This window comes from Callithrix jacchus, chromosome 14 (genome assembly GCF_049354715.1).
Source record: "Callithrix jacchus isolate 240 chromosome 14, calJac240_pri, whole genome shotgun sequence".
NCBI lineage: Eukaryota > Metazoa > Chordata > Mammalia > Primates > Cebidae > Callithrix > Callithrix jacchus.
Window position 1 is genome coordinate 100,959,931 of NC_133515.1, and position 22,304 is coordinate 100,982,234.

Below are 22,304 nucleotides of genomic sequence, written 5' to 3' on the forward strand. Positions count from 1 at the left end.
AGCAAGTCATGCCCGTACTTATTTTGGCCATTCGTGTTTGCATGAAGACGTCAGGATGTTCTAAGAAGAGTATGGGAGTAAGAGTCAGTCATTTCTGTGGCTTCTAGTTTATTTTCTTAGAGCATGCCTATTTCTCACCTGTGAATTCCTGCTTATAATCTGTAAAGCTTTAGAGATCAGCTCATAAAGAAATGTACAAAGAGAGGAAAAGTAGTTTCTGAATATATTTCTAAAATTTCCACAGTTAAGTAAAGTGTAATATAGACTTGTGGAAGATTTTTTTCGCTACTTAGCATATCCCTTAGTAAGATCCTAATTTCTGCCTATTTCTGGAGGGAAGCAGTGCTCATTGTAGTGGTTTGAATTCTTCTAAACCACCTACCACTGCTGCCACCCTGCTGCCTTTCCCACTGTGGGTACAGAATACTTCCCAAACTCATTAAGGTTGGGCTTTGCCATGTGACTTGTTCTAGCCAGTGGGATTTTAGCAAATGTGATGTGAGCAGAAGCATTAAATGTGCTTGCACTATTTGGCTTGACTTTTGTGCTTTCATGATTTGTCACAAAAAAACATGCCTCAAGCAGCTGTTGATCTTTTAGCCAAGTCTGCAATAAATGACCTTGAGCTCTACTCTGCTGCAAGTCTTGCTGACCTACAGTCTAAATTAGAGCTGTCCTTAATGACTCACAGATCCACCAATAAAAAAGGAAAATAGCAACTTGATATTTTAGGACATTGAGTTTTGGGGCAGTTTGTTACACAACAAGATATGATTAATAGAATGCAATTGTCAAGTAAGTTAAGTACTGAATAGGTCACTGGTTATTTCCCACAGACCTCTTCTCTTTTCTTATTTTCCCTTCCTTTCTACTTTTTGGTCTTCTTTATTCTTTTCTTTCTTTTTATTTCTTTTTTGTTTCCTTTCTTTTCTTCTTTTTCTCTTTCTCTATTTCTTCCTCTTTCCTTTTTTCTTTTCTTTACCTCTCTCTCTCAATCCCTTTGTTCCTTGCTTACTTCCTTCCTTGCTTTCTTCCTTCCCTCCTTCTTTATCTCCTTTATTCCTCTTTCCCTTTCTTGTTTGTTTTTCTGTTTTATTGTATTTCTTCTTATTCTGATGTCTTTTATTTATGACTTAAAATATCGGTTTCTACTGAATGATTACTTAATACATAGGTTTCCAGTCTATGTCCAATCTTTTAAAATAAAATTCAATGTGGTTTTACGTTTTAGGTGATTCTAGATTTAGTAAGGTTTAGCCTTATAATTAAATAAGGTATAGAATTGTATAAACACATTGGTACTAGCAGTACCAGGAGTTTGTTACTCTTCTGAATGAATTCATCTATCTAGAATTAGCCTTATTATTGTCAGTACTGATTGAAGCTTCATTAACTCCTGCTAAAATACAATTGTTTCATGTAAGAGTAGAGCTTTTTGAATACAGTCATGCAGCAGTGCCGTGAGGAAATGGGGCACATTTCTGTTAGGTCTGGTGCTTGAGAAAAAGTTTGGGAATATTGATCTTTCGCTGCTTAAAACTCTATTACACATTTGCTACACTGATTGATGTACTGTTATTTCTTTTGAAATCTATGAATTGTCTTGCATGACTTTTCCTTTGTGATACCCTTTGTTTCCTAGGAATAGAGATTAGCATTATTCTTCCTCTGCAGCATGATGTCAGGAGTGCCTCAGAATCCATGCTCAGCTAATGCTAGAAGAGCTCCACTGGCATTCAATGCCCTCTGCTTTTCCTTCTCTTCTTCATTCCTCTGCCATGACACTCCTCCTCCTAGGAGTCATTGCCCTTCCCTACCTGATATGATTTGGCTTTTGTCCCTGCCCAAATCTCATATGTAGCTCCCACAGTTCCCACGTGTTGTGGGAGGGACCTGGTGGGAGATGATTGAATCATGGGGGCGGGTCTTTCCTGTGCTGTTCTCCTGACAGTGAATGGGTCTCATGAGATATGATGGTTTTGTTTCCCTGTACAAGCTCTCTTTTCTTGTCTGCTACTGTGTGAGTCATGCCTTTCACCTTCAGCCATGATTGTTAGGCCTCCCCAGCCATGTGGAACTGTAAGTCCATTAAACTTCTTTCTTTTGTAAATTACACAGCCTCTGGTATGTCTTTATCAGCAGCATGAAAGTGGATTAATGCACTACCTCTACAAACTTTACAGGCAAAGGACTCTGATATCAGTGATTTATAGTAACCTGTGTTGGCATGCTAGGGTTGCCTTAACACAATGGCACAGAGTAGGTTGTTCACACAGCAGGCTCACAGTGTCTCGGTGTCCTCTGAGGCCTTTCTCCTGAATTTGCAGAAGGCTGCTTTCTCACTGTGTCCTCACACCATCTTTCCTCTTTGTGAGCATCTGCGGTGTCTCTTCATATGCCCTTATCTCTTCTCATAAGGTTATCAGTCAGGTTGGATTTGAGCTTTCCCTAATAACTTCAGTCTAACTTAATCACCTTTTTAAGGGATCTGTCTCCAAACACAGTCAAATCCCGAGGTACTAGGGGTAGGACATCAACTTATGAATTTGGGAGTGATACAACTCAGCCTATAACATTACAGTGAATTTAAAACTGAAAGGTCTTTACCCAAGGAATATGCTTTTAAGCTCTGAACTCCTACCTTTATGTGAAAGGGTAAGAAGGAGGTTAAATGAATTTTGGAAATAAAGGGTCCTTGATTTAGGATTCAAGGAAGAGGAGGGAACAGGGGCAATTGTAGTAGCAAAGGGATAAAAGGGGCTATGAAAGTAACATTGGTGTGTGCTACTTTTGCCCACCTCTCAGTACTGTTAATTATATACGGTGTCTTTTCTCAGATCAAAAGTGAAAGTAGCACCTTGACCATTTCACAAAACATTTTGCCAATTAATGACCTGGGGAAACACATGATCACTTATTTAAATGCGCATGCCAATTATTTTTAAGATTTAATATCAAAAATGTATGGTATTCTCTTCTCAGTATTATGTTTGAAATATTGAAACGTTATTTATTTATTTGAAACTCAGTAGCTGCTGTCTGTCCTCCCTTAGCTTTTTTTACTCCGCATCTCTGTCTTTTCAATGTATTTTTTCAATAAATTTATTTTCAGTTGACAAATAATAATTATGTGTATTTGTGGGGTAAAATGTATTTTTGATCCATGTATGCATTGTAGAAAAATTAGAAGAAGTGAATTAATATATCCATCACTTCACCAACTTACTGTTTTATTTTGTGAGAATGTTAAAAATCTATTTTTATAGCAATTTTGAACATACAATGTTACTATATTTTCCAATTATAAAATTAGAAATTACTTACTTTAGACATCTGTAAGCCACATAAAATATTAGAAAGAATGTTTAAGTTTATCTGTAATTACACTTAGAGAAAGGTGGTTTTAATTTTTGGTTGTCATTCTCTAGTATATTGTTTCAGGATGTATTTCTTGTTTATAAAGTCATTGTTCATATGGAGCACAATTTGTGTTTAGCTTCTCCACATAGTTTTGTATTCTGATTTATAAATTAATATATAATAATTATTCTCAGCCTTATGAAATTTTTAATTTTAAATTCTAAAATTCTCCCACAAGGCCTCACCATGTGGGAGATTGGACTAGTTGCCCAATCATGAATATACAACATATTCCTTTCACCTCTCATTCCATAATCTCTGCAATTTTATATTCACCACCAGTGTTTATTGAGTACTTAGAAATGTCTGAAACAAGAGCACATATTTTTGCCATAATACATAATTTGATCTCTACAAACAACCAAATACCCCATTATCATTACCTTCATTTTGTATGTGAGAAAACTGAGGTTGAGGAAAGTGATTTTGTTGTCCAAGACCTGGAGGCTCTTATGAGTCATTGTTGTACAAAGAAGGCAGATGTCTTGATGTTTTGCTCTTTTGCTATGCTGTAGCTGACTTTATTTTGCATGCCTGTTAACTCGTGTCTAGTTAGAAAACACTTTTGGTTCAGTTAGAGTCACAATCTTATTTACCTGCACAATTCATCAATCACCACCATTCAAGGCCTCCCAGCCATGGGCCCAGCTGACTTAACAAGACCACAGGGCATGAATGTTACCATCCATATTAGGCTACTTAGCCTGAAACTGCAGTAATCACCCACTCTAAATGAATGGAATGCCTTGGAGGAGATAGGGTTTCCTGAATTATGTCCCATCTCCAGATTGTTTAAGACAACTGAACTCCTTAAAAATGCCTACTCTAGGCCAAGCAGAAACTTATGTAGAGCTTAAATTCAAAGAGACCTCAGAACTGATACAGAAGATTCTGTGGAAAAGAGACCAGGGACTCAGAGAGCAAAGATGGCTGGGCCAGTGTCATGCTGCAAGATAGTGGTAAAGATGGTTAAATATCTTTGCTTCTAAGATAGTTAATCACAGTATAACATTCTTTCCTCTGATGGTTGAAACATAATTTGGGGTTTTATTCTGCCTAGGGAGCTAGCTCGTTGTGGATTTAACTTGTTGCTCTTGGTGTTGTTCTTCACGTATAGAATTGTACAATAGATTGAATCTATCTCTCTCAACTGAGTGTAAACAATTAATCTTAAATGTGTTTTGATTGGTGGATAAGAAATTTTGCACCTCAACTCACCAGAAATATTTTGTTATGTATTTTATATAAGCTAGCTTTATTTGTGGTAATAATAGATACAGTTAGTTTAAAAAACCTAGACTCTCATCTGAGGTGATCTTTAAAAATTCTTGTTTTTCAGTCTTATAGTCCTGTTAAGATTCTACATTTCTATTCAGAAGACTTAGGAGAGGGTTTGAATTCAGGACAGTTTAAAATTGCATTTAGTCAAAATTCTACCTCACTATTAATCTCAAAGGAAGCCAGGATATACTTTCTAAGAATGTCTTATCTACTAATCAATTCCTCTCCATTGCCAAATGGATAAAAATAAGAAAGATATTTTAAATTAATGCATATTCAATAATGCACAAAAAGCAATGCATAACAAACTGCAAAGGTGCAGGTTTTGCCTCCCCTAGCTAGTCTAGGGCAATGACCAGCCAGATAATAAAAACAGCAATTATTTTCTATTTCTTTTTCACTTATCTAAAAGTTTCCTCTATTCATTAAGTGACACCTCTAACTCTTTTCGGTTTCAGAAATATTTATAGTGTTATTGAATGGATTTGTGAACAAGTAATATCAGCAGCTAATTCTTTGTCCATCCACAACCTGGGATAGGAATTCTTTGTTCAATTCTTTGCCTAGTTAATTCTTTGTCTATCCAATTCTTTGTCTATCCAATTCTTTGTGTATTCACAACCTAAGGTTGGAATATGTAAAATAGATATTATCAGGGTGTTAACATTACAATGACACTTCATAACAATTAATTAAACAAACTTTCATTTTATTATTACCATAGGACAAACTCTGTGCAAGGGAGCTCATAGAGGTACATGGACCTCAAAGGCAGGTAGATCATGGTGACTACCATGGAGCTGATCTTTAATCAAACTCAGACCTTCATGAGAGTTCAGGTGGCCTCTTAGAGTTGTGTGGCCAGAGTCTTGAGATCTTAAGAGATATGTGTGTGTGTGTGTGTGTGTGTGTGTGTGTGCTTACTTCATTTTTCCTTGTTCCTTCCCCATACAGAATGCTTTTCCAAAACAACTTTTAAGGGACATCTTGTAGAAAATACTATTACTAAAGGTCCCACACACATTCTTTTCATTATTGGGAACTACAGTAGAAAGAGAGGCAGAGTTCCTCTGTAATGGGCACCAGGACTTTTCTAGAACCAAATGACAGAAATGAATTCACCTGCAATACTGTTCTCTTCCCTCTGAGCCCAGCCATCACCTTTAGAAAAGACAAAAATCTACGTAAGCGCCTCAATTTGTTGTACTCTGTGGGTAACACTGAGCTGAGCTGAGTGTCTGTCAGTTCTACCCCACCTTCTCAGCATCGCCTTGGGCTGTAGAAATCCAACATCACCACAGAACACAGCTAAGCCTGCCAGCACAGCCACATCCGTAAGCCCCAGACTTGAATTTCTGTTCTGAGCTTACAGAATCATGAAGCTCACTCTATGAGATGAATGCTGATAGATAAACACTTCTATAAATTATCCAGAAGAGACTCCAGTCTGTGGATGGTTCTCTTCTTAACTCTCATGCATTTATTTATGTCAATGCTGCAGAAGACGGTATAATCAGACAGCATACTAGTGTGGAAAGGTGAGCTGAAAAGTTAGCAAAAAAGTCTTCTTCACCTGTGTAATGTCTTATTTGTTACACATTTCCAAAGATTTTCTTAAATCTCCAAGTTCAAAAAGGGGGTGGAGGGTTAGGAAGAGAGAAAGAAATTAAGAAAGAGCAAACTAAGGCTGTGTGTTAGACTATTCTACCATCTCCACATTTTTTTTGGTATGTAAGAATGATGGCCAAGTGTGTTAAAATGACTCAAGGTAGCCCAAGGGCTTTTTGAATCCCTGATCTCAGCTTTTATATGAGTATATATATTCATAGGTTTTATATACATATAACATTTATAATATTTTATATATATATATAAATATATAAATATATAAATAAATAAATATATATATATATATATATATATATATATAAATGTTTGTGTGTGTATATAGACACACACACTTTATATAGTATTTATTTTGGGGGAGGGCTACCCAGTGTAGAGGTGGATACATTCCTGATGTGATGTCAAAGACATAAAGCTCTGTTCTTATTTTATTTTCAACTCCTTATTGATATATAATATCTCTTTAGCAAGTGACAAAGCCTTTTGTTCTCTTATTACACAATGACAATAACTAAACAATAACAGCATCAGTGACTTAAAATAAAATTATTGTTGTAGAAAATCACATTTATTGATATGATTTGGATGTTTTATCCCCTCCGAATCTTATGTTGCAATGTGATACCAAATGTTGGAAGAACCACATGGTGGGAGGTGTTTGGGTCACAGGAGCAGATCCCTCATAAATGGCTTGGTGCCCTCCCCATTGTAACAAGTGAGTTCTTACACTGTTAGTTTTCATGAGAGCTGGGATCTCCCTCTCCTGCTGCCCTGCCTAGTCTTTTGCTCCCTCTCTCCCCATGTGACATGCCTGCTCCCCTGCTGCCTTCTGTCATGAGTCTGCCATCCTGAGAACTCACTAGAAGCCAAGCAGATGGCAGCACTATGCTTCCTATACAGTCTGCAGAATTATGAGCCAAAATAAACCTCTTTTCTTCATAAACTATCGTCTCAGATGTTCCCTTATGACAATGCAAAATAGATTAACACATTTATCTCAGTTTTTTCACATTATGTTTAAAATGAATGTTAGATAATGTCTTAGTCAGTTGAGCTGTTATGTGATATGGTTTGGCTCTGTGTCCTCAACCAAATCTCATCTCAAAATGTCATCCCCACATGTTGGAGGAGGGGCCTCATGGGAGGCCACTGAATCATGGGGACAGACTTCTCCCTTGCTGATCTCATGATAGTGAGTGAGTTCTCATGATCTGATGGTTTAAAAGTGTATGGCACTTCCCCCTCTCCCTGTCTTTCCTGCTTCACCATGGTAAGACATGCTTGCTTCCCTTTTGCCTTCTGCCACAATTATAAGTTTCCTGAGGATTCTCCTGTTAAGCCTGCAGAACTGTCAGTTAATTAAACCTCCATTCTTCATAAATTTCCCAGACACTGGGTAATTATGAGTTCTTACAGTTGTGTGAAAATGGACTAACATAGGCTGTTATAACAAATTCCTTCAGATTGGGTGACTTAAATGACAAATATTTACTTTTCACAGTTCTGGAGGCTGGAAGTCTGAGATCAGAGTATCATCATGGTAGAGGGTCCTAGGTAGGGCTCTTTTCCAGGTAACAGGCTGCTGACTTCTCATTGTCTTCTTATTTATTGAAAGAGCAAGATAGCTCTTTGGCCTCTTCTTATAAGGTCACTAATTCCATTCAAGAGGGTTTCACACTCACAACCTAATTATTTCCCAAGGACCTTGGCTACAAATATCATCACATTGGGGATGAAATTTCAACATAGGAATTTTGAAGGAACACAAATTTTCAGTCCACATAGGTACCATGTTTTTAAATTTATATTTAACTTAAACCTTATGACAATGCTTTATATAGTTTATATTAAATCAAATTAAATATTAAATAATTATTTAATACTCAATTATGATTATTAAATTATTAAAATACAATTTAATCAATTAAATTATAATGAATAAATTGATTTGTTGAAATTTAATGAATTAAATTATTATAATTTCATTATGATTATAAATAGTTAATAATGATTGAATACTTACTTTGATTTAATATAAACTTTACAATGCCATTTTTAGCATTTCAAATTTACTACTGATAAAACTAATGCTGAGAAAGGCTAAGCTCATTGCCCAAATTAAAGTGTAAATACCTGTCTGTCTTATACCAAAATTGTTTTTATCATGATACCTTGCTCTCAAGTATAGTTTGGGTATAAGCATGCTTTCTACAGAGGAAAAATAAAATACACATATCAGTCAGTATAGTGTGCTTTCACTTCATCTATTTTTTTTAAATATTTCCTTTGATTATTTTAGAATTCTAAATTTGTGAACCACTAAGAAGTTAGCTAAAGTATGCTACATAATATCAATGAAATAATCTCCTCTTCAACAACTGGGTAAACAAGCTGAGACAAGCTTCTCATTTTTGTCATCAACCAGCCATTTTTTCTCTCCTCTCCCTTGCCTATAGAAACAAAAGCATTTTGAACTAGGGAAAACCCATAACTTACTTCCCTCTTTTTCTGTGATACATGCATAGGGAGCTTGAATCCAACTCTCAGTGCCCATACTACTCAGTAGCTGGCAGGGGTCAACTCCCCTCCTCCTTCTGACCTCCAGCAGGGAGGGCTTGGAGCCTCAGCTCTTACAGCCTGAATCTCTCCATCTGTAGTCTAGCTACATACCCAACACAGCTGGGCTCTGCTAGGCGGGATTATTGCCAGTCATCTCCAACTCGCCAAACCTTCAGAAGGGCAGCTGGGACACAAGAACTTTCCTGGGAATTTCCTGGCCGCCAACTCAGATACTGTATCCTTGTTTGCTGAGCTAAAACTAGTAAAGATTGGCAAAGATAAATCAGCAGCAAATCCATGAGGATTGCATGTCTCATCTAAACATTTGCCCAACACTGATTCCAAGTAGCATTCAACTTTGTCTCTAACGAGCTAACAGATGTGGGCATTATCAGAGGAAGTTAATGTGGAGTTTTTCACAGAGCTGGGACTGGAAGAGTTTCTTCTTTAAACTGTATATTGGAGCAACACAGAATAGAAAATGTCATTCTACTTTGACAGTCAACTCGAGACAACATTGAACATTTTTTTTCCCTTTTCCTTGGTTAATTTCTCAAGGCCAGATGATTCTCTAGACTGTATTTGCCTAGAACACACCTGGAAGCTAGTATGTGAGGTGCAATGTTCTGTCATTTATAGCATGTGGCTTTAGGACAAGAAAGCTATTCCTGGTATGGGATCCATTACCTAGGGCTAACCAGACACTTAGCAAACTGCCACAGCTACAAAGTCTGGCTCTGGAGGAAAAGCTGAGTAGCCAAGTATCACTGCATGAACAGGTGCCAACCTTGTGTGTATTTGTAGGCATTGTAAGCATAAAGAAAAGACTTATATATTAAATACCATTTTCTGGCTGGCACATCACACTCATTAAATTTTCAGATAAACCTATAAAGAGAGCAATAATAATAGTTAAGAAAAATAGTGAACATTTATTAAGTAGTTAATATGCGCCAGAAACTGTGCATAAATATTATATGTATTTGATTACATAATAACATCTATCTATGGTATAGGTATTATATTATAGGGTCTGCTATACAAATGAAGAAAATGAGACTCAGCAAGTCTGCATTATTTTAGTTCACACAGCTAGTACATAATGAAATAGCCATCACATTTAACTTGTAATAAGTAGAATAGAAGAACGCAGTCTTCAGAGGCAGGTGGATGAAAGTTTGAACCCCTGTTCTGCTGACCTGCAGTGACAGCTGCTTGATAAGCTGTTTATCCTCCCTAATTATCAGTTGTGTCATTAGCTAAATGGATACTGAATGGACCTTCCAGGGATAAGGTAAGTAAAGTGCCCATTGCACAGTAGTCATTCAATAAATGGTTGCTTTTTGCAGTCTTTCTATGATTATTTACTTGAGGCAGGGGAGGTAAGATCCTTTTCAATATTTTCTGCCCTAGGAATAATTTAATTGAGATTGGTCTGAGGTCTAGGATTGGAGTGGCAATTAGGGCTGGGAATGTAACAGTTATAAGAAATGGAGCAGAAGGAAATGAAAGAGCATAGAGGGGTTGGAGTCCCCTTCTCTAATAGGTAACTAAATTTATCATTTTAGGGTTACCAGGGTGTCTCTGATGGCATGGATTCTCACTTAGGTCCTCCCCTTTGAGTAACTTTATCTAACAACAAAAAATTAAGATTTCCTATTTCTTTTGATATTACCATATAAGGGTAGATTGTTAGACTATTCTTGATGTTTGGTGTGAAAAAAAAGAGAAGTTCGGGATGCTGAATTTTGAAGAGTGGAACTCTGTAGGGGAAAAAGAAGCCTTCAAAGAGAATAGTGATTTATTATCTATGAGGTAAAAAGCTTTTGATAAAGTTGAGCATATTGCATAGAACGTAACCTTTCCTATTTATTTTCCCGAGATTTTTATTTTGACAGAATTTCTTTGTTGGGAGAAATAATCTGGGTCCTTCTACTTTATTGCTCACTATGAGCAGAAATATTTAAACTAAATTATCTTTACCACTTGTAGACTAAGTTGTTTACATAAATATTTTAACTCCAGATCCGAATGATCTGTGCCATTGCCCAGGACAGATCTGGAACTGAGGCTTAGCAAGATCATCTGTCCTACCCATGATCCCCATGAAATTAGGAAATTATAGCACAAGCAATTGTGTGTGGGGTTTCAAGTAGAAACTAAATTGTTTTTATTTCCAGGTGTATACACACACACACACACACACACACACACACACACACACACACACATATATGGCATTTGAAATATTAGAAACATTTACTAGTAATTTTAATTTTATAAACAACTTATTATACTGCCAATTAATATATAATACAATGAGCTAAAACTGTTTAACTGGTTTGACTCATACTCTTAAGCAGTTTGCTGAAGTACTGTCTGTGAATACTGCATTCAAAACAAATCTGTGGGCCAGGTGTGGTGGCTCACTCTTGTGGTCTTCGCATTTTGGGAGGCCAAGGAAGGGGAGTTACTTGAGCTCAGGTGTTCAAGAACAGCAGGGAAAACATGGTGAGATCCTTTCTCTACAAAAAATGTAGAAATTGGCTGAGCAAGGCAGTGTGTGCTTGTGGTACCAGATTCTTGAAGAACTGGTGTGGGAGGATCACTTGAGCCTGGGGGATCAAAGCTGCAGTGGGCTATGGTTGCACCACTGCACTTCAGCCTGGGTGACAGAGCAAGATCCTAGATCAAAACAAAAAAACAAAAAAAACTGTGACCATAAAAGCTCCAGAAACACCAATGTCAAACTATGCTACTCTGTCTTAAATTTTCCAGCAGCTTTGCACCTGAAATAAAAGATTAAGTTTAGGAAAACTATTTTTTAGTTCTGTTTGTTACTCACATGCTAATTAACTGTATAACTTCTATTGCCATGTGAAAGGTTAAAAAACTGAAGTTCATTTTGAAAAAAAAAATTCTTCCCAAAGTGCTGGAATTATAGGTATGGGCCTTCATGCACAGCAATTTTATTGCTTCTAAATGACTTTGATCTTTATATTTATTTTACAGTTGACTCTTGAACAACATGATTTTGAACTGCACAGTCTACTTACATGGCATTATTTTCCCCCAATAAGTACAATTAACCTTCCTTATTGGCAGGTTTTGTATCCCCAACGAAATACATATTGAAACTTCAGTGTTCCCAGACTGTCAAACCCAACCCTGTGAAGGGCTGGTGTTCCATAACCAGAGGTTTCCAAGGGCTGACTGAGGGCCATGAGGATACACGAATTTTGGTAAGTGGAAGTGGTCCTGGAATCTCCATACCTCACTATTCTATACAGAGGGACAGTTGTATTTTTCTCTTGTTTCCTGCACTCTGACACTAAAAGTTGTCTCTCTTTATGTTCTTTTTGTCTCTTACTTTACTTATTCTTGAATATTTTCCTCAGATAATGTAGCTTGTCCATAATATTTCTGAGGCCATAGAACAAACCATTCTGATACATGGCAACCTCCTTTCTTCATTTCTTTGACTCCTATTTCCTCCATTATTTACATGCATAAGTTTTACACTGCAACTTCAGCCCTTTCTTAGTTAAGGGTCATTTCCATTTGGGTCAATTCTGTTGAACAATTCTCTAATAAGTAAAATGAGGACAATTTATCATTTTAAGTTGAGCCTGTATACTGAATATTTTTTATAAAATGTGTACTATTTTGTGTACCTTGAGCACTGTCTACCCATGGGATCCAGAATTTTGGTGTTATTCAGAATGAAATCCCATAAATCATAGGCTCTCTATGAACTCAAACTAATTGTCTTTACATGGTGTGTTTTTTCACTGTGCAAAACTGCCATATAAATTGATAACATTGTTACTATCTATTTCTAGAATAACCATCCTGCAAGGTTCATTCTGAGGATGCTATAAGGGCATAATTGGGATACGTAGGAAGAAGTTAGAGAAACATATCAAAGTGTCTTAACAAATGGCACTTCTGTGGTGGAATTGAAAATGGCACCCACAATGTATTAAAAAAAAAAACAAAGTTTGTGAAAGGAGACATGTAGAAGGGGTTTGGAGAAGTAGGGATTGATACCAGTGCTATAAATCTTTCACAGTTTCAGGTGGTTAGAAGTCAGATAGCTGTGAGAGATTCAACTGGGGAAATTGTAGCTGAGTAGAAATAGTTGTGTGTTCACCTAGGTCAAATCCAAAAATGTTTCATGGTCTTGTATACAGGAATAGATTCTGCTATTGGATTATAGTGTTAACATTATCAGTAACAGATTATTCCTTCACAAAAATAAGAGAGCTCATATTAAAAGGAGACAGCTGGTGTCTATGTTTCTGAGGAGGATAAAAGGCAGAGTAGTACACAGTAATCAAAGGTTATTAAAAATTCACATTGTTAGAGATTCCTGCCGTCCTTGCACATTTAGTAACAATTAAAATAAAATGATTGTCACTTTGGAGTCCCAGTGGCTTGTCACTGCAGCCGGCTATTCTAGTATCAAATGTACACCTAACAGCTGCTTCTTGGGAACTGTAAAAAAAAAAAAAAAAAAGAAGAAGAAGAAACATGACATGTACTCTTTATGATTTTTCAATGACAATCAAGCGTTTTTCATTTACTGGGTAATATTTTTCACTCAAATATGTAAATATTTGCAAATAACACCCTATGACTATATCTCACTTTTCCTATAGCATCATAATAGAATAAAAGCAATTTTAAAAAGTATATTTCATATGGTATTGTCATATGAAAAGTACTCCAGGGTAAAAGGCTATAAAATTACTTTGTGCCTTGATGTTATTTTTTTCTTACTACTGCTAATTCTTAGTTTTTATCGAGAGTCTGTTTTCCTATAGCACATGATTAGCATGCTTAAAACACTTTGCATCTTTTAAACAACATTGGATTAAAGTACATAAATATAGAATGAGGAGCACAGGTGTTTTTCTGATTCAATTAGTGCTTCTTTATTCTAAACTCCTTTCTTGACTTGCAGTCTCTTTCTTAATTTAAAAGATGAAAATAAACAGTGATTTGGCTATTAGGGGAGCCCACGGAGGGCTTATTAGCTGGGTTCTAATTGGGTTCTTTCAGAAATCTGTCACTCAGGATTGAAGGTGAACCTGATGCCAGCAGCAAATGAGTGCACAGAGGGCTATGAAGTGGAATGACTGAGAGTACTTCGGAGAAATGTGGGGAATCAGATGAATTTAGGACAAATGAAATGTACTTTTAATCCAAAAAAGGTAAGAAGTCAAATAGAGAGGCTGCTGTTTGGAAACAGTGATTTAGTTTGATTCTCCCTCACTTTTCCTTTATTTTCTTGATTGGAAAAATCAACTGTCTAGACAAATAATGCTTCAGGACATGTCTTGCCATCCCACAAACACCTAGACCTTTGTGCATGCCTGTATCATTTCAGGTAACTCATCAGACCTGGACTGTTTTACTTACCTACCCCCATTTATGTGTGGCATATCTGGTAACCAGGGCTGTCTCTCATTTAGATACACTGCACAACATTTACCCCAAAGTAAATTATCCATTAATGCTTATTGTGTTAATGAGCCAATCAATCAGTGAATGAATGAATGCACTCTCATGCTTGTGGCCTTTCCTTTCTTTTGACATTCCTTTATTTTTATCCTGCACCTGGCTACATCTTATTAACACTTCAAGGACCATTTTAAAGTCTAATTTCCCTATGAAGCTTTTCAACCACTCCCCACCAAGGTAGAGATAATAGTTTCTTCTTGCCTCCTCAAAACACACAAATAACATTCAGTGCTTGGCACTATTATCATATCCATTATAGTAAAATATAATGACAAGTTAATGTACCTATTTCTCAGGAAGACTATGGAATAGTTGGAGCATGGAACTAAGTAATAATCATATTTTGGAGCTTCCCTGTATTCTCCCCAACACTTGATTTGCCACATAAGAGATATTACATAGGCATTTATTACATGAATGATTTGATCCCTAACTTGGGGTGGGGAAACAAGATACTCCAATCAAAGTTATCATAAAATTATCTTAATCCAGTGCTGATTTCCTCTTCAGATGACATTGTTAGTTATGACAGAATCAGTATTCGAGCTTCAGAAACCAACAAAAAACAAAACACTTCTGGATAAAATATGATAATAAACTGAAATAATAAAGCAAGAAAACTACAATAAAGATAAAGCTATGATAAAGATAAAGTTGTGGCAAAAATAATACAAATTAGAAAAAAAATCTCCTATGTCAAGAAACATAACAGATACTCTCCTTGGAATGTGGGTACTGAATCGTCAGTTGGCTCAGCTCCAGAACAGGAAACAGCGAAACATGGTCCAGAGTTCATGGCTGTGCAGGCAGCTGACAACTCAACATCCCCCTGAAATCAGAAAGACAAGGGAAAAGAAGAGGCTAAAGTAATACATATATCAAATAACAATAACAAATCATAACTATATAATTACATATTCATTAGGCATAACATTCATAAACTATATTGCATATGTGAAACTAGATATAGGTCATATAGAGATTACACCTTTAAAGATAAACTCTATATAATGATCATAAAACATTTAAATTTTTTTCCAGAAAATGGGAATAAAATCTAGGTAATGATATGTCCTTATGTGAGTGAAACTTAAGAGAGATCATTAAAGTACTAAAAATGCAAACCATAACTTCCAAGTCAGTAGAGGAAATAACAAAGCCACTAAGAATTGGCCTCTGTAACAACAATAATATTTGAGAGAGGATCTAAAAATGCTACATCAGGGATATCGGCATATTTCTTTCTTCCCTTTCTTAATTTTCTACCCTAATCCAACCTACCATCACTTGTGACTGCTTTGATGGCCTCCCTTCACCTCATCGTTGAAGGAGGAACCCCGGCCCTAAAGTGCACGACAGCCAAACCCATGGCACCTGACACTGAACATATGTAATATGTCATACTGACATATATTCACAGCCTCAGGGAAGTTGACACTGCATGCCGTGCAGAGCAACACAGGGGCACACTCAGAAGCAGAGAGAACCCAAGGAGATTGTGAGAGGGAGGAATTGCAGTGACAAGAGGGTGAGGTAACCCTTGGTTTCTATAGAACATGATTGCTTTGTTTGAATAATTTCTCAGGCTGGTAGATATGTGAAATCCATTAGGTTGAGGACTAGTTTGGTGCAGCTGGCCAAACTATTAAGGAAACTAGCTTTGGCATCATCTGGGGAAACTTTACTTCTGGGTTGGGGAACTGCAGAGAGCAGGATGACTCATGGCCTTCCCTAAACAAGGGGATTTGTTCCAGGATCCCCCCTGCCAAAAAAAAAAAAAAAAAAAAAAAAAAAATCCTAGGGTGCTCAAATCTCTAATAGAAAAGAGTACAATGTTTTCATATAAACTCTGCTATGTGAATAGTTGTTACACTGTATTTTATATTTTGTTTTTTTTTTCCTAAATATTTTAAATCCACTGTTGACTGAATCCACAGATGTGAAACTCATAGATACAGAGGGCTGCCTCTGTAAACAACGATTCATGTTTACTCACAGATTCATGTCTACCCAGCTGGAGCTCCTAATCTAGTCAGTCACAAATACTAGTGTTGCTTCCCCAGTCTCTGTCCATTGGGACTTCCACCCCTATGAGTGAGTGAATTTGTTTTGATAGTTGTAAGTTATACTTTTCCTAATGTTAGGGTTTCTAAAAACCATGTGAGGTAACTTACAAAATGAATATATAAACACAAGAAAGAGGGAATAACTAAAGGCTTCTGATAACGAGGAGAAAAATAAGCTGCAAAGAATCTGGGATGAAACATTTGATACAATCTAGCATACTTTGTTGTTCTAAGACTGTTGGCTGTCTATGAAAAAAATAAAAAAAAAAAAAACAACTAATGCAACCACAATCAGAAAAGCAAATTAATGTGCAAGGCTTTATTATCTGGAAAATGAAAGAAAACAACGGCTTATTTCATACTACAATTAGTTTATAATAGATGTTACAAAATATAAATCACTCTCTGCTTCTATAGGTTTACCAAAGTTGTAGAGATATATATTTTTCAAATGAACTTTTCCTATAGCAATGCTTTCTGTAATGGAATAAATATATACTAAGAGTATATTTTGTACCAGAAACTGTGCTTTGAACTTGAGGTACATAATTATATCTAATCTTCACCTCAATACTGGTGAACTATATACTACTTTTAAAATTCAATAGTTGAGTTAATAAAGGCATACAGAGATTATGTTAAATTCTGAAAATGAAAAACCTTCACAAATTGAGGCTAAGATGCAAATCCAGGGCTACGTGGCTCCTAGAAGAATAAAGTTTAATATCAGACAATAATATAGCCTTCTCTATTTAGAATTTACACAATGTCTTCTATATATGCCACTTTAATAATAATGGTGCACAGGCATGTGTAATTAGAGCTTTAAAATGCATAGAAATTAGTTGTTAAATTCTATTTACTGTCTTTTATGCAAGTAACCCCAAATAGGCATTGAGTGAATTCAGAATACCAGCAGACCTATATGGTGAAGTGTGTGCTTGTCATGCCCATACATATACAGAATTACCATTATTAATGTGAGATCAATGAGTTCCTATATACAGACTGTTATCAACACATAAAGCAGTGGGACTAGCTATGTCTGGTACACATTAAGGGCCAACCCACTTTTTGAGTTTTGTCTGGAAGTTTGAAAAGGTAAGGCAAAGATTTCCTTGAAAATACTTATATTCTTCACAATGCTTCAGCATTATTTACTGAAATTCTAAACAGTCTCATCTAAGTCTAAAGCAACTGAGTTGAATAAAATTATACTAAGGTGGGAGTTAATTATATTTTGTGAAATATGATAACCCCCTTGTGTTTATCTGCCTTTCTAAAGCAGTGCCTAATAAGCCACATAAAGAATCAGCAAACCAGAAGTTTAGTGCTCACGTTGTGGGGAAGATAACAGAATTTTTAATTTGTAGCAACAGGACTCCTTAGCAATTACTGAATTGAAGACACAGGAATATTTTGTGCTGTTGCCAACCAAAACTTTGATCAGTTTCAAGGACACATCCTAAGCTGAAAGTCCCAAATTTGTGGATAGCTGAGAAACCACTATGAAAGGTTATATGTGAGTTACTACTAAATATTATTCTAAAAATCAATGTTATCAGCAATCTCATCTAATTAAAAAGCCTCCCGAATAAAAGCAATGAATGTAGGCTAGCAAATAATTTGTTGTCTAGTGAAGTTGACAATCAGTGTTGTTCTGGGGCAAGGAAGCAGGTCTCCCTCTTCTCCTCTTTTCACAGCACACAAATAGAAATGCTGCAGCACAAGCTCAAAAGCAAAGGAGATAAAGTTACCATAAACTGAAGGATATGTGGAGACAATGCATTTAGGGTCTTATTTGAGTAAGTCTAAGAGATCTTTGTGTCTATCTGGGCATTTTTTTTTCCTGTTTTTCACTCTTTTATTTTTATTTTTCACTCTTCCTCTTTCTGCCTGGGACTTGTGTCTCACCAGCGGCTTGAGAAGGGAGCTGTGCATGGCACAATTTAAAGAAAGCAGGGTCTTGGGATGACACTGAGTTCTCATTTTGGAGAGAGTGAGATTAGGTACCTCTTTTTTTTTTAATCGAAGTTGTGAGTCTCAGTTACAGAAAATGTCACAAAAATCAGGAGTCAGATGTGTGTAATTGACTGGAACTTACATTGCGTCTTGTCTCCCAAGGAACTCAGTATGGAGAACTGTGTGCAGGATGGTGAGAAACAGCATTTTAAATGACCTTTATGTTGGCTTCTAACCTGTAGAGTTAGAGACACCGAGCTAGCCATCAAATTACCGTATTGCACAATTTTGCATAGGATTTTTAGACTCAGATGTATAATTTTTCATTTCCCATGTTATATTTCAAAGAAACATAACCTCTTGTTCAAGCTTGTCAAAAGCATTTCAGATCTGGGCTCTGTGGTATGGCATATGACCTAACAATCATAACTATACACCAGAGGTGAATTTGACAATATGTCACTGTGTAATGTCCTCAACAAAGCTATTAGTATAGAAAAAAAAAAAAAAAAAAGAAAAATTGAACAGATAAAGGACAGATACCTATGGAATGTAACCTTTCCTTGTTCTCCTTCAAAATGATCTCTGTTGGCTATTTACCAAATTCTTTTGGATTTAGGATTAATTTAGTTAGTTCTATTTTGGTATTTTGACACTTACAGCAAATGTAAATGTGATAGGCATAGAGATATGTTAGAATATTTAGATACTGAGATTTCTTCCCATGAGCATGTCATATCCTTCAATTTCTGTGGTCTTTAAAATTTTCTATATTTTACAATTTTGTAACTTTTATTAGTACTACATTGAGCTGTAGATTTAGAGAGAATGGGCATCTTTATAATCCTAAGAGGTCTTATTCAAAAACATGGGCAATTTTAGACTTATTTCCTAGAGAAACCTTATGTAGCTTGTTTATAATAGGATCTATTAGGCTAGTATTAGTGTATGTAGTATTAGGTACCTAATACTATGTAATGTTAGGTACCTAATATCACAATCACAGTTTCAAGGACTGTGGTGTAGGTGCAACTCCACCAGGTACCTCAATGGGGTAAAGGAGTAACGGGGCAAAGAAGAGAGGTTACTGTGGACCAAGTTGAGTTCCACAAGGGAAGCCAGCCAATCGCAAAAGCATTCCTCTCAATCAGACTGACCTGTGCGTTCATGACCCAGAGCTTCTTGAGGGAGCTCAGGCCATGGAAGGAGCCAGGCCTGATCTCAGGGAAGTGGTTCCCTGACACCTGCAGCTCCTCCAGCCCCACCAGGGGGATGAGATTGGGCGTGCCTTTAATGTTGCACATGCCCAAATTCAGGTACTTGAGGTTGAGCAGCCCCTCAAAAGCTCCCTCAGAGATATACTCCAGCTTCTTCAGCTCCCCCAAGTCCAGGCGCAAGAGCGAGGGCAGCCGGTTGAAGGAGTAAGAGGGGATGCTTTCGATGGCGTTGTTGCGAAGCCAGAGCTCCCGCAGCTTGGACAGGTATTAAAGGCCCCGCTGGAGATGACTGTCAGCCAGTTGTGGAACAGCTCCAGGGTGTTGAGGCTGATTAAGCCATAGAAGTCCCCACCTCCATCTGCAGGACCTCCAGGTGGAGGAGCTGGTGGAAGGTATCGGCCTGGACCGTCTGGATGTCGTTCTCCATGAGGTTGAGGGACCGGGTGTTGGAGGGAACACCTGCGGGACCTCGGAGAGAGGGGCAGTTCTGGGGCCGGGCTGAGGCGGCCGCAGCCACGGCTGCACACAGAATCCACACTTGCGCCGTGAGGTGGACGCCGGGGTCCAGATGCGGTGGTGCACTGTCACCTGCTACAAGAGCTTCATGGCGTGGCACGTTCGTAATTCAGCATCGCCTGGGACTCTGGCTCGGAAAGGAGAACCAGCCCTTCCCCGGCTGAAGTGAGCTAGGATCTCCTCTTTCCATCTCGGAAGGAAGACACGAAAGCACTGGCGTGGTGTCCTTCAGCTTTCTCCACGGGAGCTGGGCAGCTCGTTTCCATTCCGACTTCTTAGTTTTAATTAACAAAAGGGGGAAGTGGTGGGGCGCGGAGGGCAGAAAAGAGAGGAGGAGGCGGGCGGGGGAGACAAAATAGCTTCTAGTAAATCCGGAGCCTGAGCTGGCGCCGGCAAAACGGTGGTATTGAAGCGCCTGGGAGAGCCGAGGCTTGGCGGGTTACGCATGCGCATAGGGATGCGCATGCGCATGTGCCTGCACGGCCCCCTCCACCAGCCGGGGAGCGGCGCTGTCAGTGCTTCCCGGCTTTGTTTAGACGCCGGCACCATGGCTCGCTCCAGCTGTGGGGGAACTGTGATTGTGACATTCTGTGGCTAGCCTGGGGGCTTTGAGAATACATACCCACCAATTCTACCTGCTGTGGTCGCTGTCACGCTCACACGCACACGCAAGGCTACCTCATGGATGTGGACAAGACCTCCTTCCAGCGCTCTGCCCCCCTTCCTCATGGATGCACCTCGAGACCTCAATATTTCTGAGGGTCAGATGGCAGAACTTAAGTGTCGGACTCCCCCTGTGTCCTCCGTGAAGTGGTTGCTGCTCAATGGGATGTGCTCGGCCACGCCTCCCGCCAGTCAGGGATCTCTGGCCTCAACGCCGGCACCTTGAGCTTTTTCCACATGCCGCTTTCAGACACTGGGGTGGACACATGCATGGTGACCAACGTGGCAGGCAACTCCAACACCTCAGCCTACCTCACTGTGACCACAGCCGAACTCAACACCTCCAATGACAGCGTCTTCACCACAGTCACAGTGGAGACCACAGAGATCCCGCCTCATGACACAACGCGAAAATACGTCTGTTTCTATCATGCCTTCTGGTTACCAGCGAGCATATGCCCACCTCTACCACGGTGCTCTGATTCAAACCATCCGTGTGCCCAAGCAGGTGGCAGTACCCGCGACAGACACCACTGACAAGATGCAGACCAGCCTGGATGATGTCATGAAGACCACCAAGATCATCACTGGCTGCTTTGCAGCAGTGACTCTGCTAGCTGCAGCCATGTTGACTGTCTTCTGTAACCTTCTATAAGCTTCTACAAGCGTCGGCACCAGCAGTAGAGTACAGCCACAGCCGCCTGGACAGTTGAGATTATCCAGCTGGATGAAGACATCCCAGCAGCAGCAACAGCAGCTGCATCCTGTGTACCAGGTGAGGGGGCAGTAGCGCTGCCCACAATTCATGATAATATTAATTACAACACCTACAAACCAGCACATGGGGTCCACTGGGGAACTCACTGCACCCCACAGTCACCACTGTCTCTGAGCCTTATGTAATCCAGACCCATACCAAGGGCAAGGTACAGGAAACTCAAAGATGACTCCCCTCCCCCAAAAAACTTATAGAATGCACGCAAGAAAAAGACAGCTACTTTTGTACAGAGTGGGTAGACACTTTTCCTTGTGTATGCTTATATATTAAATCTATGGGCTGGTTTAAATAAACAATACAATTTAAAAAATGAAAAATCAGAACAAAAATATTTTCTAACTTGTGAGTTCTATTTAAAAGGGGAGGGGGAGGGGAATCTTGGGAATGTTGTGGGGTACAAGCTACAAGTAAACTTGCTATGCTGCCATAAGGGATTTCTGGTATGAGGTTGAAATTGCTGAGATAAAAAACTAAAACAACCAACATCCCTAAAGAGGTACGGTGTGGGCTGCTGAGGGGGCAAGAGGGATAGACTGAATCTGTCATTTTTTTAGAAGATGCTTCATAGGACACAGGAATACCCATTTCTACAGACGCCTTTCTTAAGCCCAGATCTGTCTTTGCAGAATTATCTTATTAAAAAAACAAAACAAAACAAAAAACCCTCCATGAATTTGTACTTTGCCGAGA

General features: G+C 38.3%; 1 protein-coding gene and 1 pseudogene across 1 annotated transcript; one reads left to right on the top strand and one right to left on the bottom strand.

Moving 5' to 3' along the window:
- Positions 1-14,969: 14,969 nt before the first annotated feature.
- Positions 14,970-20,084, bottom strand: LOC144579134 (leucine-rich repeat-containing protein 4-like). Its single transcript, XM_078348377.1, has 3 exons — positions 20,010-20,084; positions 19,598-19,912; positions 14,970-15,241 (listed from the first exon to the last, which is right to left on the bottom strand). The coding sequence occupies exons 1-3, from the start codon at positions 20,082-20,084 to the stop codon at positions 15,104-15,106; spliced, it is 528 nt and encodes a 175-aa protein (XP_078204503.1). The 3' UTR covers positions 14,970-15,103.
- Positions 20,083-21,891, top strand: LOC100406151 (leucine-rich repeat-containing protein 4-like; annotated as a pseudogene).
- The last annotated feature ends 413 nt before the right edge of the window (positions 21,892-22,304 follow it).

What these genes read in the sequence shown, in the direction of transcription:
- LOC144579134 (XM_078348377.1), bottom strand. Translation starts at nt 20,084, where the DNA reads ATGGAGAACGACATCCAGACGGTCCAGGCCGATACCTTCCACCAGCTC. An exon ending in TGGAGGTCCTGCAGATGGAG is followed by an intron (nt 19,913 to 20,009) that starts GTGGGGACTTCT and finishes TACCTGTCCAAG; the next exon opens with CTGCGGGAGCTCTGGCTTCG. An exon ending in TCTGGGTCATGAACGCACAG is followed by an intron (nt 15,242 to 19,597) that starts GTCAGTCTGATT and finishes TTCTGATTTCAG; the next exon opens with GGGGATGTTGAGTTGTCAGC.